This window comes from Emydura macquarii, unplaced genomic scaffold (assembly GCF_026122565.2).
Source record: "Emydura macquarii macquarii isolate MOO-44397 ecotype Brisbane River unplaced genomic scaffold, CSIRO-AGI_Emac_v2 contig_2768, whole genome shotgun sequence".
Lineage (NCBI taxonomy): Eukaryota > Metazoa > Chordata > Testudines > Chelidae > Emydura > Emydura macquarii.
In genome coordinates, this window is record NW_027132905.1 from 459,813 (window position 1) to 478,151 (window position 18,339).

General features: G+C 40.1%; 1 protein-coding gene across 6 annotated transcripts in view; it reads left to right on the forward strand.

Annotated features, from left to right (window-relative positions):
* The window catches only part of EBF1 (EBF transcription factor 1), a 311,039-nt gene extending 293,333 nt beyond the window's left edge, over window positions 1–17,706 (forward strand). For 3 of the 6 annotated variants that reach the window (XM_067566481.1, XM_067566482.1, XM_067566483.1), the window contains exons 12-16: window positions 3,036–3,101; window positions 3,698–3,875; window positions 5,237–5,416; window positions 9,727–9,921; window positions 15,279–17,706. In XM_067566481.1, the coding sequence (XP_067422582.1) occupies window positions 3,036–3,101; window positions 3,698–3,875; window positions 5,237–5,416; window positions 9,727–9,921; window positions 15,279–15,310 (651 nt within the window). In that variant the 3' untranslated portion in view covers window positions 15,311–17,706. Of the gene's footprint in view, window positions 1–3,035; window positions 3,102–3,697; window positions 3,876–5,236; window positions 5,417–9,726; window positions 9,922–10,291; window positions 10,521–15,278 lie in introns of those variants that run through there. The other 3 variants (XM_067566479.1, XM_067566480.1, XM_067566478.1) reach the window with 2 other exon arrangements.
* The last annotated feature ends 633 nt before the right edge of the window (window positions 17,707–18,339 follow it).

An 18,339-nucleotide genomic window follows, 5' to 3' on the forward strand; every position in this document is an offset into this window, starting at 1 on the left:
AAGTGCAACATACAATAAATATTGAAGCTTCATCTTAAACATGCTTTAGCCTTTAAATTGTTAAAACTGCAATGCCCTTTCAATCTACTTACATAATGTCATAAAATATACATTTCAAAGTAAATGAAGTCAGCTACTTCAATTTAGTCCCTCAAACTGGTAGTAAATGAGAGGTTAACACTATGGTGCCAAACCCATTATTGAGTAAATTTAGCACCTTGGACAGCTCTGTAAAATCTTTATTGCTTTCCTGACCTGCTCCTCATGTTCTGTCTATGTGTTCGGTGGCTCTCAGCTCTGATTGAAAGGCAATATATTAGATCCCGAACACAAACATGCTCGGGGGCTGTTTCATTGTGAGCGTAATGACACAGAGGTGAGAACAATTTTCTGGCCACCACAATCCAAGCACCTTGGATTGCAAGGTCTGTTCCTCTAATGTATAGAGGATTTTTGGGGCGCCTTTGTATTTGAAGTAATAACTGCAGCACCTACGGTAATTTAAGGAGATCTGAAAAAGTTTTAAATGGCATAAAACAAAGACAAGGTAATATCTTTGAAATATATATAGTAGTGTTTTACTGTGCGTGTTTTTTTAAGGCTGGTTTGGCTCTGTAGGAACTATGGTCAGCTCCGGAGTAGAAGATACCACTACCTGACAGAGGAGCTTTTGTGTAACATCCGCCTCATGTAATCTGAAAATGTCATATACACGGAAAGGCTTTTATTGTGTGACAATGTTGTTTAAGAAAGCATGAAGTGCAAATTTACTGACTCTGGAAACATTATAAAAATAACCTGGGACGAGCTGGAAATGTTCAATGCCACTTGTCAAACGTACTTCAATAAGTCATGATGAAAATTAATTTTATTTACATGCAATGTGATATGGCATCAACTAACTTCCAATTCCTTAATAGTGGGAACACATTTGATAATGTGCCACAGCAATAAGATCTCATGTTTGAGCCTTGCGCTGGCCTTTTTTTCAATCTCTGCTCAGACTTGGTACAAAGGATCTTTAGCTCTGCATTACATAGATGATCGAGATTGGCTGGGGGGAGATGGGCTAAATTTTAATATTTTGTCAGAGTGACATCTTAGGTTAACAACATAACCCAAACAGTTTGTAGGCTCTGTATTGCTTCCTGATTTTGAATTAGTCAATATGGAACAAATAACTTTTCTTAAAGGAAATAAATCCATCTTTACAAAGTCAAAGATATTCTTTGACGATATTCTTCAGAATAAAAATAAATTCAGTCAGGGCTGAAAAAGACAAAATTTGACAAGAAGATCTTTAATTTGAATCTTTAATATGAGGTAGATAAGGGTGGGCAATATTTTAGTGGCTCTAATAAAACGATATGGATCGATTCTGCATGGTAGAGCATGCACTCTGTCTGTACACAATTAAATTATGAAGTCCCATGATCAAATAACACAAACAGGGCAAAGGCTGTAGCTGCCTGTGTTCGAAAACTCTTTCAAAATTCATCAATTATATAATGCACCTCGTTTCATGTGTGAAAAATAATTGAAACGTGTGCTCTGGAAAGGGGATGTATAGCAACTTAAGGCAAACCTAAATGTTTACTGGGAGTTCAAAAAACCTCCATCTCATTTTTGAATTTAGGACATTATATATGTCATAAGTAGTTACTGCAGTATGACAACTGTTTTATCTTATATTATAGAGAATTTAAAATTGAAAAAAATGCTAATATGCATCTAAAAGCTTGTCATTTGAAGAGTTGTTCGAGGATTTTTGAAGAGGTTATGGTGACAGCAAAATGAATGCAATTATATCTCTATTTTCTGATCAGAGTCTACAGTATATGCTACATTACTGCTCCTTTTTGGTATAAAATATAGCTATTGTGTAAAATATTTGAAGTTAAACTTTTTTAACTTTACAGAAAAGTATAAAAAATCCTAAGAAATGGTGCTGCATCTATTTTTGCAAACCACCTGCAGAAATATATATTTGGATGCAGCTTGGTGTTTCTATGTTAGATAAACTCTCAGCTATGGGAAAAAGAGGGAGCATAATTTTTATTTAAAAGAAAGAGTTTGGGTTGGTTTTTAATCAGACCAATGGATAGCTGCTGGATATTTTGACATAGAGGAAGATTTTCTTTGGTCTAAATTTTGCAGATGCAGTTAAAAAATTTCTTTTGGGATTGTTAGCCTGACTTCTTGCATGCTTCAAAATATAAACAAAGGAGACATGATATTACCCAGATGTCTTTGTAAAATACTAGAGGAAGCAACAGAACTTGAGAGAGGAGGAAAAAAGAGTTCTTCCTCATACAAATTAACATAAAGAACCACAACAGGGATAAACAAATGAGCAGATGGAGAGTGACAAACAAGGAAATTAAAGGTAGAGTTATACCCAACATTCCGAACCAGCTCCCGGATTGTTTTAAATTATGCTTCCGCACAGGGAATTCTTCCAGGAGTCCCTTCTCAATCCTGCTTTGTCTCTCCATAATATCGCTGTGCATCCCTTGCACACACACGATCACAACCCTGGCCCATAACACAAGGATACACACCGCAGAAGTTGAATGCAGCACAGGACTGATTGGATATCCCTTGAATGTGGCCTGTCTGATAAGGTCACAATTCTTGTGATATGCAATTAAGAATGAAATAAACACATCTAAGGGATGCATAACATACTCTGAATGACATTGATTGCAGTAATCTAGTAAATGACTTCAGGATTGTATTCTGCAACAAACCTATGAGTGGTTTATAGGGCAGTTGGCAGAGACAATTGAGTGATGTATTTTATTTTGCAGCATCAATGACTCTCACCCTTTTGACCTGATGAAGCATGTGTGTGAATAGGATGAACTAGTGATTTAACACTATTCAACGTTTGCAGAGAGTTGTTGCTTTTAAAGACTATTTGGTTGGAAAAAACAACACAACCGATACAACCTTATAAAAAGATTCTAACTAGCTGCTTTTCCTACGTCCTGTTTACTGAACTCAAAGGAGCACATCTGTTTTTATATTGACAGGAAGTGATACTTAAGAGGGCTGCTGATTTGGTGGAAGCGCTCTATGGTATGCCACATAATAACCAGGTAAATGTATTCTATGAGAGCAACTCTAAAACCTGAATAAGATTTTGTCTGAGAGATATGGGTAAGGGTGTAAGCATGTTATTACAGAGTGAAAGGAGGAAAAAGGTTTGAGAGAACATAACATTTTGGGTGGTTGGGTGTTTGGGGCGGGGGAGTTAAATGTGTGAATTTAATGCTTATGGAAGCAGCTGGCTTCTCAGACATGAAGTCTTTCGTCCCGTGTTGCCAGAAAATGTATAATTTGAGCAGCAACATTATAAGCTTCTTGCCTTGCCACCAATATATTTCAACCTTCATCTGAAGGTGCCTTACCCCTGAGAGATGAGTGGGTAGGTTAGGCTTTTATCCACTGGGAATTGGACTGGACTGAGAATTCCAACTCCTTTCCCAGAGCAGTCAGTATGTTAACAATCATCAGATGTTAACAATTTACTGTCATTAACTATCTGGGTGGATTGAATCCATTGATTTAGAAACAAACCACCCAGTCTGAGCCTTTGAGCCATCCAGTATCTAATATATTTAACATAACCCATCTTGCATTTGTTGAAAGATGATCTGACAATCCTTTTTATTTGTTCCTTTCTCCTCTCCAGGAAATAATCCTGAAAAGAGCAGCAGACATTGCAGAAGCACTCTACAGTGTTCCCCGCAATCACAACCAGCTCCCAGCGCTTGCTAACACGTCAGTCCATGCAGGAATGATGGGAGTGAATTCCTTTAGTGGTCAGCTAGCAGTCAACGTCTCAGAAGCCTCACAGGCCACCAATCAGGGTCAGAAAAAGAAACGGCTTCTTCTTTTTATGCACCGTATGCTGACAAATGTCAGAGTATCAGGCACTAAGGATGTAGGTCAATCAGATTTTAATAACATGCAAGGAGCATGCCTAGTTAATGATACTCTTGCATATTCCATTCATGATCCTTGAATCATGCATGATTTTTGTCCAGGGATAATAGCTTAATGACTTTGCCCCCAATTCAGGAAAGCACTTAAGCACATGCTTACATGCTTTCCTGACAAGGGATGATTTCCGGACTTGGGGCCTTAAAAAGTGTTTCCGTATAATGAAAGAGTAATCCTTTCAGTATTTGCAATATGTAAATAATCTGGTTTTGGAATGAGTTGAAATTTGTAAAATTTGTAATCAAATTTTGAAAGTTAATTTAAAAATCAGGGAAGATTTTCAAAGACATTTTCTGGACATTTCCTCTCCTCCTTCCCCCATCTTTCAATCAGCTATAGAGTGAGGATAATATTTTTTAAATTTAAAAATGTTCTCACATTTTGTCAATTCAAAAATGGGGAAAATTTGTTGTGTAAATATTTTCACATTTCCCTCTTCCCCTTTTTGACCAGTTCTCCCAATATGAAGATTGGAATATATTTTAGTGGTAAACCCAGTAAAAAGGTGTGTTTTCCTGGAAGGCTGAAAGACCAGTTAACATTGCATTAATATATACATATCACTTTAGAACGCAACATACGTTTTACCAAGGTACCATGAGACAGGCAGCAACATTTGAGTTTTATCTCTCAGAAGTGAAAATCTATTTTGTATCTTCCTATTTCTGGTACAGATGGGTTTGAAACCAAGTCCAACATCCAGACATTGATTTCCCCAACCCTATATTGCGCAGAATTCTGTGGAAATTCAGAGTTGCATCTGGATTTAAACTTTGCCGCTAGTTTCCCCCTCTGTGATGACTGAATTCAGATACCTTAGAACTTCGGAGAATTCATTTATCTAGATCTTAAGGCCTACATTTTCAGAAGTGGCTGGTGATTTTGGGTGCCTTAATTTCTAATTCCCAACTTGAGGCACTTCAAAGGGGTTTGATTTTCAGAGGCCAGCACCCAGAACTTTCAGAAAATGAGGTCCTTTTAATGTGCCAAATTGGGCACCCAAAATCGCTGCTCACTCTTGAAAATTATGGCCAAATGTATACACCAAGTCCATCTCTAATCTCCTACCAACAAACGCTCAAGAATAAGCCTGATATATTTGACTGTAGTTACCACCAGTTGTCTTATCTTAACAGGTTTTGGGAAGGATGGGGTGGGGGGCGGTGACGTTTAGAAATACTTCTCATGCAACTACCAATTTTTAACCTTTTCCCTTCTCCACAAAAAGGTTTTACTCGCAACTCAAGCAGTGTGTCACCTCATGGGTATGTGCCAAGCACCACCCCTCAGCAGACAAACTATAACTCCGTCACAACAAGCATGAACGGCTATGGGAATGCCGGAATGTCGAATCTAGGTGGTTCTCCAACCTTCCTGAATGGCTCTGCTGCCAATTCTCCCTATGCCAGTGAGTATTATACGACAATTCTGCATTTGGTACTTTTCCATTAGAATGAAATGGTGATTCCCCTGTGCCATGCAATATTTAGTTTCTATTTAAGCACCTGAATATGACTGTGAAATGCTTCTGTCCCCCCTAAGTCACTGACCTTCTGAAGCGCTTTGAAGACAATAGTGTTTCCAGCAATGCACGGCTCTACTTTATTAGTAGTATATGGGAAAACGTGCAGGGTTGAAAAAGAATAATATTATTTACAGGATGCAAAGGAAGTTTTCAAACTAAGACACACCACCTGAATCTCTGCTAATTCTAGAAAACAGAGCTCACATTAATGACTTCATGTCTGTTGGATTTAGTCAAAACTTGTAGCATCAGTACTGAGCTGGTTGGTTGGGGGGTGTGGAGACGTTGGAGGTTATTTGCAAAATGAAACCTACATTGTTCCAGCAGTAAGTTATCAAAGTCAGAAAAGGAAGGTACTGTAACTTTAGCAAGGGTTGGTATTTATCGTGAACATGTCGTTACGATGTTTTCAAGGCATCTGTGCAAATAATATATTAACAACTCTCTTAGTGATTATTAATTGTCATTGGCAGACAATGCATCTGACGAAGTGGGTTGCAGCCCACGAAAGCTTATGCCTGCAGAAATTTGTTAGTCTTTAAGGTACTACAGGACTCTCGTTGTTTTTAATTGTCATTCAATCATATCTGGAGGCCGTAATTCACTGGTTTTGTTGTTGCTCAGTTGATTTCACTTGGAGTTTGTTTTTACTCCGGTCTGAATAAAACTTGAGCAAGAGTCTTAGAATTCAGCTTATTTTTATTAAGCCTTTATAGAGTGCCACAAATATACAGAACATGGAAAAGCAAATGTTCCCTGCTCTAAAGCGCTTACAATCTGAGGTCCCAATCCTGCAAACACTTACACACAGGATTAACTTGGTGCCCATTCAGTTTCACAGAGCTACTCAAGTGGGTAAGGTTAAGCATGTTGGCAAGTATAAGCAATTTTGTAAGTGTAACCACGCGTACGTAAGAGTTTGCAGGGTCAGAGTCAATAAGCCTGATCCTGCAAAACCTTACGTACGTGAGTAGTAGAAACTAATGGGAGCTGCCCAGTTCACCCACGTTGTGCAGTAGCTTACTCCATGAGTAGTTCTACTGTCATCAGTGCAAACTCACTGGAAGAGCAGGCCTGTAGGGAATAGTCGTGTGAGTGAGATTTTGTAGGATCAGACCCTAACATGTTCTGTACGTGTGGGATGCTAAATATAGCAACATGTACAATTCTGAAGTTACCGGACATTCAAAATGACAGTTAATTATATTGAACTGCATGCAGCAAGTCTAGATTTGAAAGGAAACTAGTAACAATTCAATTTGAAAAATAATGACCTTGGCTTCTTAGCTCCCCAATATTTAGAAAAAATGTGCCCCCACAAACCTAACACTTTGTAACCCGGGAATCCCCAGTCAGTATTACTTCTGTACTCTGATAACAATGCAATCTTTAATGTGATAAATTATTGTACTAGTTAACCTGCATTTCCTATAATAGAATCTATACGCTGTGAATTCATAGTCTAATATGATTAAAAAGGCATCTCTTTTTGGAAGCAGATGTCTGTAACCCATTAAAATTACTTACGCTATCTATTATTTCATATTTATGAATGAAGCCATCTTTGGAGTAACACTTCCCTTCTCAGTCCTGAGTGTTTGCTTTAGTCTGTTTTTTATTTTGAGCGTTTTTTGTGGTAGATCTGTCATTCTATTAATACCTAATCCATTCAATCAGAAAGCGTTTCAATCATGACCTGAAAATTAAAAGGTAGCATTCTTAATTAAATCAATAAACTAATTGCTGTATAGTACCAATTCAATTTAGGTGCTTTGATTGTTCTTCCTTAACAAGTGCTTGTAGACACCAAGCGACTTCAGACAAAGATTGTATCTGTCAGACTGTAAAACTTTGAACATTTAATTTCCATTAATTGATTTCCTCAGTGTTTCACAAATATGCTCTCCAATTCTCAAATAGGGACTCAGATGAGATGATTTTTATCTGCATAAATGCAAATAAAATAATAATCCAAAGCCCAGCTGATTTGAATTTTCTTCCTGTAATATTTAATTATTCATAAACCATTCATGTACATAAATAGTTTCTAAACCAGACGAACAGTAAGAATAAGGGAGCCAACTGGTGGTTTTTGTTCAAGGCTGGTGTTCAATAATGCTGTAGTAACTAGAATTGTTTGGATGTGTTTTTATGAAAACAAACTCCCTCAAAACCTACATGATAAATAGACGGCCCAAAGACATTAACTGCATTATACATTAAAACAGCAGGATTTCAAGTACACGGCCATTTAAAAATCGACTCTCCTTTGTGTCAACTTTGCAGTTTAAACAGGGGGGCGGTTAAAAAAATCAGAGACACATGAAAATGTTGCCTTCATTTAAAAAAAAAAAATCTAAACCGGTTTATAAAACCCGAAGACGTGTATTTAGCGACTCACCCGCATTGGCCAGATGAGAAATATAAATAATGTTTGTGATGATGTGTATTCTACTGATGGCCCTCAGAGGAGTCCAGTTAGGTCCTTACAGAAGAAGGCTTCCCAAAACTGATTGACACTTTGGAGCTAGAGAACAACCTGATTTCGGTCTTTATAAATGAGAAAGCATAATCACTGCATCCACGGGTCATCTTCAGATAGGCTGGGTGGAATTCACATATTAGGAGGGCAAAGGAGGTATACTTGGGAAGCTGGATTTCCAGGCATGAGGCACACAATGAGAAAATTGCATGCTGCAATTACTACCACATCTCAGATAGGATACAGTGGAACTGGAAGAGGTTCAGAGAAGGCAACAAAGATGATCAAGGGTATGGAATAGCTTCCATATGAGGAGAGACTAAAAAGATTAGGGCTGATCATCTTAGAAAAGAGACACCTCAGAAGGGATACAGTAGAGATTCATAAAATCATAAATGGTGTGGAAAAAGTGAATAGAGAAGCGTTATTTACCCTTTCACACAATAAAAAACCAGGGGGTTACCTGATGAAATTAATAGGCAGTAGGTTTAATACAAACAAGAGGAAGTTCTTTTTCACACAGCACACAACTAATCTGTGGCAGTCATTGCCTTGGGTGGTTGTGATGGCCAAAAGTATAAATGGATTAAAAATAAAACTGGATAAGCTCATGGAGAATAGGTCCATCAATGGCTGTTAGCCAAGATGGTCAGGTACACAACCCTGTGCTCGAGGCAACCCTAAACCTCCAACTATCAGAAGCCAGGAGTGGAAGACAAGGGTGGATCGTTCCATAATTTCCCTGTTCTGTACACTCCCCTGAAGACCTGGTAGAGGCCGCGGTCAGAGACAGGATACTAGGTAAGATGGACCATGGGTCTGACCCAATATGGAAGCTCAGATATTTTATGTATAGTGCCAAGAATCAAAAAGAGTGAACATAAATAGAGAAAGCTACTCTAGCAGCCATCTTGCTGTTTCAGCAGCCTCCAGGCTGCATCTAGCTCGATTCACTTTTAGCCTCTTCTGAAAGTCACTTCTGCCATTCCCCTTCTGGGCCAGAGAACAAATCAAAAGTCAAGAGACTCATTTAACTCTCCCCTCTCTTGCTAGCGCTTTCCCAGCCCCAACCACTCCAATGGGAATAAAATAAAAAACAAACAAACAGCCACTTGTGCTGTGCAGCTGAATCGTGTCAGGTGGGTTGGCTGGGTGCAGGGCTCAGACCTTCTGCAGGATTGCATGAAACACTGCAGCTCTTTCCAGACCCTTTTAGCTGCAGAGAGGTGCTGCCTGAAAAGCTGGTATCCCAGGCTAGTTGAAAGGCTTGGACTTTTCAATTAAGACTCCAGCTCTAAGGTTGCATTTAACATGCTGTACTCTCCCTTCGGCAATGGGACTGGCACGATCTGCCCCGTTAGCAGTGATGAAGTAGTCCTCAGGATTGTCCCAAAGTAGCTTAATAATAATACTAAGGTAACGTGCTGAGGGAAAAGGGGAGTCTCTCACACTGACAGGAATGGTGATTTGTGATCGAGCAGTCTGCCGTGGGGCCTGTGAGATTTTCAGTGGTGATGGCCACATACAATGGTCAGATTTTCAGAAGTACTGAGTACGCAGGGCTCCCAGTGAAGTCAAAGGGAGATGTGGATGGGCAGGGCCTTTTGAAACCAGGGCCTGCGCATCCTGGAATCAGGAATCTTTTGTTTCCAGTGCCTGCTTGTGAATTCATAGCAAGAAACGCTTGGTTTTGTTTTTGTTTTTCCTCTAGTCGTGCCATCGAGTCCAACAATGGCCTCCTCCACTAGCCTGCCCTCAAACTGTAGCAGTTCCTCTGGGATTTTCTCCTTCTCACCAGCCAACATGGTCTCAGCGGTGAAACAGAAGAGCGCTTTTGCCCCTGTCGTGAGACCGCAAACTTCCCCACCGCCCACCTGCACCAGCACCAATGGCAACAGCCTGCAAGGTAGGTGAGATCAGAACTGGGGAGGAGATAGGCGCTCTTGAAAGTGCGAGCTGGCGGCGCTTCATTGCGCACAGCGGGGCATTGGAGTAGATGTTGTCAGAAGGGATAGAACGTGATGGAGCTGGCATGGTCTCTGTCCTACAGTTTACTCCTGTAAAGAGTAACTGGAATCTACCCTCATCCCACTGTGCCTAGCAGGTGCCTGGCAACACACCGTTTGGCTAACTCTACTAATACTGCTGCATTTAGTTGCTGTGGCTTTAAAAGCACAGATCTAGTGTTTTGATAAAAAATGCAAAATATTTCAGCTTACTAATACCGTCCTTTTTCTTTCTTTCCTCTCTTATTCCCTGTTGTCGTCCATTATCAGACCAGTCTTTTGTGGACTCTAGCAAGTACTCCACTGCAGGGTCTCTCCAGGGGCTGGCCTTCTCCTGAAGTACGTCACTCAATTTTCCCTGCCTTTTATTTTTGTTGCCTTTGTCATAGTACTCTGATGCAGAAATCCCACCGACTCCGTGCGCGCTGTCGGGCATCACAGCAAAGAGACAGCTGCAAAGCGTGGTGCATACGTTGGCCTTTAATAAACACAAGGCACATTCCTAACCAAAAGCAGCGTTTCCCAACTTATTGCAGAACAGGACAAATGGCTTCTAGTGGTTAATGTACTGCATGTAAGCCAATTAATCTCCTAAATGATGCAGTGACTCTCGAAAGCCTCTTCGGCCGTTAGTAATACGGGAGCGTCTTATTTTCTGTGTCCCCTTCCCCTCTAATTCAGAAATATACTGATATGGTTACATAAGTACATCTTCAAGTGTTCATGCACGCCGAGGGAATGGGAGATTAAAGTACAGTCAAGACAGGATGCTGCAAGGAACAAAACTGCCCATTTCATTGTCTGGTTCAGTCTACTGTACAATGTGGTGCCTAACCTTCCCTTATAATTACTGTACGCCACTTTAGCATGCTGAGACGTGTGCATTTTCATGCTCACTTAGACCGAGGGGTTTTCATAAGCAGATGCAGCCAACTGTCTTAGACTGTGCCAGAGGTGGGGATGTTCTATGATGCATGCTGTACTTCATCCAAACCTGAGGTCTGTTTTCCTTTCCATGTGCTTGTGCAACCCCTGTAAAAAGCACTGAGCAGAAACTAAACCCTTTAATTGTGAAACCCATTTCACGTAGGGCTTGTTTCAACATGAGCTGTTGAAAGTGTGTGTAATGTTCTAAGGAATGTGCGTGCCATGCCACAGCTCCGTAATTCCAAAGGAGAGAGGAGTCTGCCTCACAATCAGAGCTGAGATAGCATCATTCAGAAAATAAAATCTAGATGAATGGAGATTAAAAAGAATTCATTCATAAAAACTGGCATCTATCATGACTAAAGATAAGCATTGCATTCAGTGTACTTTAGACTAGTAAACTGGGAGGGGGGTATAAATCCCTTATGCTGAAATAAGTTATAATAAGGCTAGAACATATGAATCAGAAGCTTTTTTATTTTATTTTATTTTATTTTATTTTATTTTTTGAGGTGTCAGTCAAAACCCTCATTTAACACATTAGAAATAAAACACAACCAGGTTTTTAATCGACAGCTAAACCTTGGCTCACAGACAACGTGCTTGTTTTAAAAAATCCGACACTGCCAGCACGCTGCAGATTTGAACAGCATTTATTTGCAGCAGCACCAGCTCAAACGAGTTAGCCCTTGTGCGTAAAAATTGGAAACCGATCGTTGGCTACCGTGGGCTTTCGAGAGTGTTTGTGTTTCTTCCGTCCCTCCCTCCTCTGGCTTTGGAGTGGAGAAAGAGCAAGAGCAGCGGGAGAAGGTGTTTTAAATCAGTGTTTTTCATTTAATCACACATGGAATTCCAGATTTCACATATCGTATTATGAAAACCAGTTATGGACTGAGTCTAGAGCACTGGTTGCAAATGGAGATTGCTGATCGCCTCCTCGTTGTAAACACACCAATCTGAGCGGTTCCCCTCATTTTTATTTAGCAATTCAGTTTCAAAATAGGAATAAGACACCAAGAAAAACAGTTCATTTCTAGGGCACCACTGAACTTCTTGGCGAGTTAAAGACACATGGCCTTTAGCCCCGTGCCTTATGACACCACCCGAGGCAGGCAATAATCACTCAGAAATGCGCTGCCTGTTGTGCCTTATTGCTTAAATAAACAACTGTGTATAAGGAGGCTGTCTTATCTCTCTTGGGCTTCTGGTTACACCAGAAAGCAATCAAGCTGTGCTTACGTGCCGTAGACATCAGCAGCACTCACTAGAACAGTAGCCAGACTCATTTGTTGTTCTCTTTGCCATGCCATTTTAGAAAACCCCAAATCCATTCTGTTTGTAATTGGCTAACAGCAGATGCAAAGTAGCATGGGATGGTCAGAAATAATGCCCATTGCTGGGCGTTGTTCCTTTGGCTCCTTTTAGAGGAAGTGTGCTCTCAGACCTACAACATTTCCCTCCGCTCTCGTCTTTTTCAGAATCAGTGGCACGCTGCCGCTGAGACCATTTACATGGCCCTGTCGACGTAGCACTTAAGGACCTGACAGAATGGAAATGCCAAGGCTTTTAGGCAGAAAAGATGGGGTTTTTTTTCCATTTGGCTTGTAATTTAATTCAGGATATCAGAGTTCCTCAATAATAATAATGCCTTAAAAAGCGACTTACATGATGTATTTTTGGATCATTTCACTTACATTCCCCTATAGCTAAATGCAGGAGATGCGCCTGGTGCCAATGGACCAGTCATAGAGTGAGGAATTGCTCAGTGGGGGCGTTCCCACAGGTCCCCGGGAGGAGGCTGTCCAGAGTTGTACTTTTTCTCTAGTTTCCCCCCTTGCTCCAGAGGAAGCAATGACCTGCACTAGACCTTCCCCTGGCCCAAATGACTTACGCTTCTGCAGCAGCTCAGCTGTGCTGGCCAGAGTATGGAAGGGACAGAGTCAAGACACCACCCATTCCCTCCTCTTCCTCTCAACTTCCCTGCACAGAATAGAGAGGGGCCCTTCCTCCTCAGTGGGTATTTGGAGAGACGACCCTAATCGGGAACCATCTCAGCCTTAGTGTTTGACTCTGGGCCCCGTCTTTGCCCTCGCTTGGCGATCACCCTGCAGCGCGACCTTGCTGGTATTTCTTTAGCCTCAGCCCCGGTTTTACGAACTTCGGGTGAAACTATAGCAGCTTGATTGGGCAACCCTAAAACATGAAGTACTTCAAAGCAGCCCCGAATATACCCCAGCCCCTTGCCAAAACGCCCAGTGCAATCAGCCTTTGTGAAACCATTGCTGGCTGATGCGCTCCAAGATTCGAAATGCAGCTAGACAATTGGAACATGTCACCTCTTAGGACGTCATAGAGCAAACATGTGGATGTGTTTTGTGTTCTCACCGCCGCCTCTCATTTGATTTCATTTAATCTGTGCAGTTTACTGGAGCTGTTTTCCCTGCACTGATTAGACTTGTAACTCTTGCACATATGGTTGTGTTTGCGAAGAAAACATTTCCCTCCCCCTCATCCCCAAATCTGCAAGTCTTTCACTTTGGCTTGGTTCTTATCAAATGATTGCAGCTGTAATTAAAGCACAATGAATTAGAACCAGTCACAGGGCCGAGTTCTTCCCTAAGAAATCACTCGCCCAGATGGCTGAGATGGCAGCTGTGGTGTTTTAAATCATGCACCCATGAAGTGGCAGCCAACCTGAAGTCTAGTATGCATTTTATATCCTCTTGCAAATACCATGCAACTAGCATTTTAAAGATGCAATCCTGTTATAACATTCACCAAGAACCCATGTGACTGCTCCCTGTAATGATGGTTATTTGCAGTAAGTTGGAAAGTTTGTCTCATTAACTGAGGTGGGTCCAAAAAAAGATATCACCTCACCCACCTTGTCTCTCTAATATCCTGGGACCAGCATGGCTACAACAACCCTGCATATCTACAGTATTTCATTCAGCCACTAGATGTGCCATTGTTTTGTACAAGTCCCTGGTAAACAAAGCGAGACAAAGCTGGAAGTGAAACTGTGAGGAAGTCTATTGTTTTTCTGTAGCTCTTTTCTTGAATGAATGCCTTCTGTTTAAAAGAGCCTGTGATTCTATATATCATGACGCACCATTCCAGTTGGAGGGAATCTGCAGTGGGAGCCCTGATAGAAGAAAAGAGAGGAAATTATATTGGGCAGAACAGTACAGTAAAATTAGCAATCCACCTTAAACAAACAAAAGAGACTACATTCGAAATTAAGACTACAGCCTAACTCTTGGTTCAGTCCACTAGTCAAGCGGCCCCTAAAGGTTTGGTGAGACCACAATATGCCATCATGCTGACTCCCCTCCTGCCCCCCCAGACACAAAAAAAACCCCCTGGGTTAAGGATTTATTGCAACTTTAACTTGGAACTTTCTTGTATATGGGGGTTTAAATCACTCTCAGGACCACACAGGCACCACTCCCGGTAGTGTCAATTTCCAACAAGTTTTTAAATAAATGAATCAGTGTGTGCCGCAGGCTGTGAGAATCAGGGGAAGGGGCGTGTAGCTTGGCATTGTGTCAGCCCTGGGATGGCCAGTCGTTGCCTACCCATCAGTTCTGCGGAGCTGGGGCAACCAAATAGCATATCCTATTGGAGGAAATCCATCTTCTCAGCTGGCCCCTCTTAGTTAAGTGATAGGGTATAAAGCTTTGATTTGCAAGACTCCCAGTCAGCCTTTGGGTCAGATATGTCAATCCCGGATCATCATTCTCAGCATTACCTATGTCTGTATCGGGTGCATGCTGGCCTACGCCTAATCTCTATCATCCACCCAGCCCAGGAACACTGCGTGACAGGCTTGGCCATCCACGCGTCAGCGGTTTGAATACTGAACTGACCTCGTCTGGGAAAGATGGCTAAGTAAAGGCTCCAGTGTTAGGGTACATTAGGCAACACACCATGGCTTTGGTACACACTGCTGGCGAACGGGATGCTAGCGGTATGCCCACACATGGAACAAATGTTGCTGTTCTTCCTAAGAAACTAACAGAATTTACAAAAATGCTTAGGCTTCCTCAACCAGCAGCAACCAAAGTCTGCCGCTAAGAGCCGAAAATAGGGGGGGTCTGAGCTCAGATACTGCGCTAAATGTGCACTAGAAAAATGTCATGGCTGTCAGCTGTTAGTCCTGATTTACGCTCGTGTCAGTGAGATCAGAATCAGACCTCTTGTATGTAATGCATACGCTGTGACTTCTATCGTATATGGCTGGTAAATGAAGTGGGGTTTTGGAACTGAAGTTGAGATGCAAAGAAGTCACTTTTTCTTCTTTTTTCTCCCTCTCTCCTCCTGTTAACAGCTATATCTGGCATGATTGTTCCTCCCATGTGAAAGGATTGCCTTGAAGAATTTTATTGAAGAGGTTGAATTCTGCTTCAGAGAGAAATCTGATACAAGTCCCAGAGTGGAACTTTTTACTCAGGCCTTTTTAGAAAAATAAAATACAATAAAATAAAGAGGGATCTTACAATAACTGCAGATTTTTAAACAAAACAAAAATCACCATCCTTGCAAATACTGAAATTAACAAAGAATCTGCGATTGCAAGGTGTTGATTCAAGTTGTCCATCCCAAGTACATGGGAGATATATTTATTCTGTGTTGATAAAGAAAATCCACTTTTTTCTTGGTTTTTGTTTTTTGTTTGTTTTTAATTTTTTTAAAGCTTGATTTAACTCAACAGCCATTTGTCTTTTATAAATCATACAGTTCTGCAAGGGACACTAGAGATGAAATTTCATGTTTTTAATTTATGACCCTTTTTTAAAGCAGTGTAACGGGAAATGAAGTGGTAACATTTACAAACAAGTCAGTAAGGGACAGAATAGAAGTGCCAGTTAGTTTTTCTTAGAAGAATAATGGCCATTTAATTAAGAGTCAGCTCATATGTGTTGCTTATCCAGGGATGGTTTGCTAATCCGATACATTTTTCATTCTCTAATTAAATAGATACCACTGACTAAGAATCTGTTCTTTTAAAACAGGGAGAGAATTTGTAAGCTTTGTTTTTAATATCAGACTAAATAATTGTGTAAATAATGCGATGAGAAAAGTTGGTGAAAGTGTAGCTAAGGACATGAATAACGTAAGCTGATGTCTTTAACTTGGAAACCCAGTGCCTCTGGATATAATGCTGAAACTGCATAATTAGACTAGCATGGCTCTCTATTTAGCTTATATCAGACTCTTTCCAAATGCGTGGCCTCCCTTGAGTTTAGCATACCCTGAGCTGTGCATACAAAACTCTTTTGGATTTTGTGTCGCAGTCTAAAGACACAGACTCAAGCCATTATTACATGTTGGGTGTTTTCCTACATTTTCCTTCTCACTTCAATCTATTTGTTTCTATGGGGCAGAACCAGAATTGACTCATCTGCAGTTCTGCAGTCTCATAAAGGATCTAGAAGCACACATGTTTTTTGTCAGCCTCCCGCTAGGATTGTTGCTGGATCAGCCGACCCTCTCAGTTTGTAGCATAATATATCAAGCAACAGATAACTGCTTTTGAATAGTAAATGGAAACATGAATTTGAATTTGCAGGTGGGTGGGAGGGGGAGGAGTCGTGAGGAAGGTTTCAAATCAAAACCAGAGGTTCTGTTTCACAGGAATTTTGCTATCATTATCTGGGAAGTGTTCTTAAAACTATTAGTCAAAGAGGCAGCAAAGCTCTGAAGATGCATTACCTGATATTTTTTCTTTGCTGTTGTGTTTTGTATGTAGTTATAAATACTGTAGATTTTTTGTGATTTTTTGCCAAAGTTGTTGTTCTATTTATACATTTTAATGTCTTAAGACAGTTTTTCAATGTCACAAAAAAAATTACTGCATATTTTGCAAAAAGAGCTCACTACCTTTAGCTTGCACATACTTGCAAAATTAATTAAAGGAAAAAAAAGCTGTTTTGTTTTGGGTTTTTTGTTTGTTTGTTTTAAAGGGGATTTTGTAAAATATGCATATAAATAATGTATTTATCTTTGGAATTTGTACATTGCTTTTTTCCCCCATCCCCAGTTTATTTTATTGTGTATGTTTGCTATGTGAAAAGTGCTGATTTGTTTGGTCACTCACCGTTGTATTAGCTGTTTAAATGTGATTTTAAAACATTTCATTTATAGGGTTTTTTTTTTTAAGATCGTTTTAAACCATGCTTCCATTTTTTTTAATTTCCACCTAAAAGCCATTGTCTATTTTTGTATTATTTGTAAGTTAAGAAGTTTTTTCCAATATATGGCAAAAAGTAGCATATTATTCTTGTAGCATTTAGTTATGTAGATTTTAAAAAAGTATCCTTTGCTTTTGAGGCATAACAAAAAAAATAATGCTGTTTTACTCTATTAATATGCATGGGATCTCTCCTCTTTGGAGTGACGCATTTTTGTGCATTAAATATGGGGAGAAACTTCATAGAACTCAATGAAAATACTTTCTTTCTTAAGTCTGCTTGTATATTTCTCTGTCTTTCACATAAATATAAACCAGCAGATTGGATGCCTTAACAATGCAAATCATATTCATTTCACTTGTACATTGTACTGTGCACCAGAACTGTCAATCGTCACTAACATTCTAAGAAAAAAAAAAAGAATTGAAAAGCACAAAAGAACTGTTTTTGTTACCTTAAGACAATGTAACTTTTTTCTAGTAGAGCAAGAAATCATTTACAACGATGCTGCAACTGTGCATGCTTCCTGTATGAATTTTGCAATGGTTTTCACTAAAAAGTCACAGTGTGATCTTTTGGGGGGGGTGGGGGGGGGGGAAGAAGGGAAGTAAACAGGATTTTTTTTCCTGCTGAGCAAGTAAAATTAAAAAAAACAAAACTGGAAGATATGAGAGACATCAATGCATTGCTTCTCTGTACACCAGACAATTATTCTAATTCACATAGTAAGCAACAGCACGGCAAGGTAATCAAATTTAAAGCCATATTTTGTCCAGTGATGCCCTCAGCTGCTCCTATAGAACTCCATTCTAAGTTGTAGCTTTTTAGACATCCGTGTTTTGCCATGTATATTCGTAAACCTTTACTTCAGCGTCCAAAGAGCCTGGAACAATGTGTTTTGTTGCAGCTATTTATAGTGAACGGATGAAAGGAAATTGATCAAAATCTCCCTGCAAAAGACCCCCCTGTCTCTTACAAAATAAAAGATGCCACTCTTTTCAGAATATGGCTTTAAGTGGAAACGTTCAGATTTCAGTTTCAAAAGGTGAAGCTACACAACGACTGGATTGCATAAAGTATGCCGATTGCCTCACAATTGTACTAGAATGCAGCTAAAATGAAGTCATCTCTGAAACTACTAACCTTTCACCTTCTTATCTAAATCTTTTTGAATAGACACACACACTGTACAGTTCT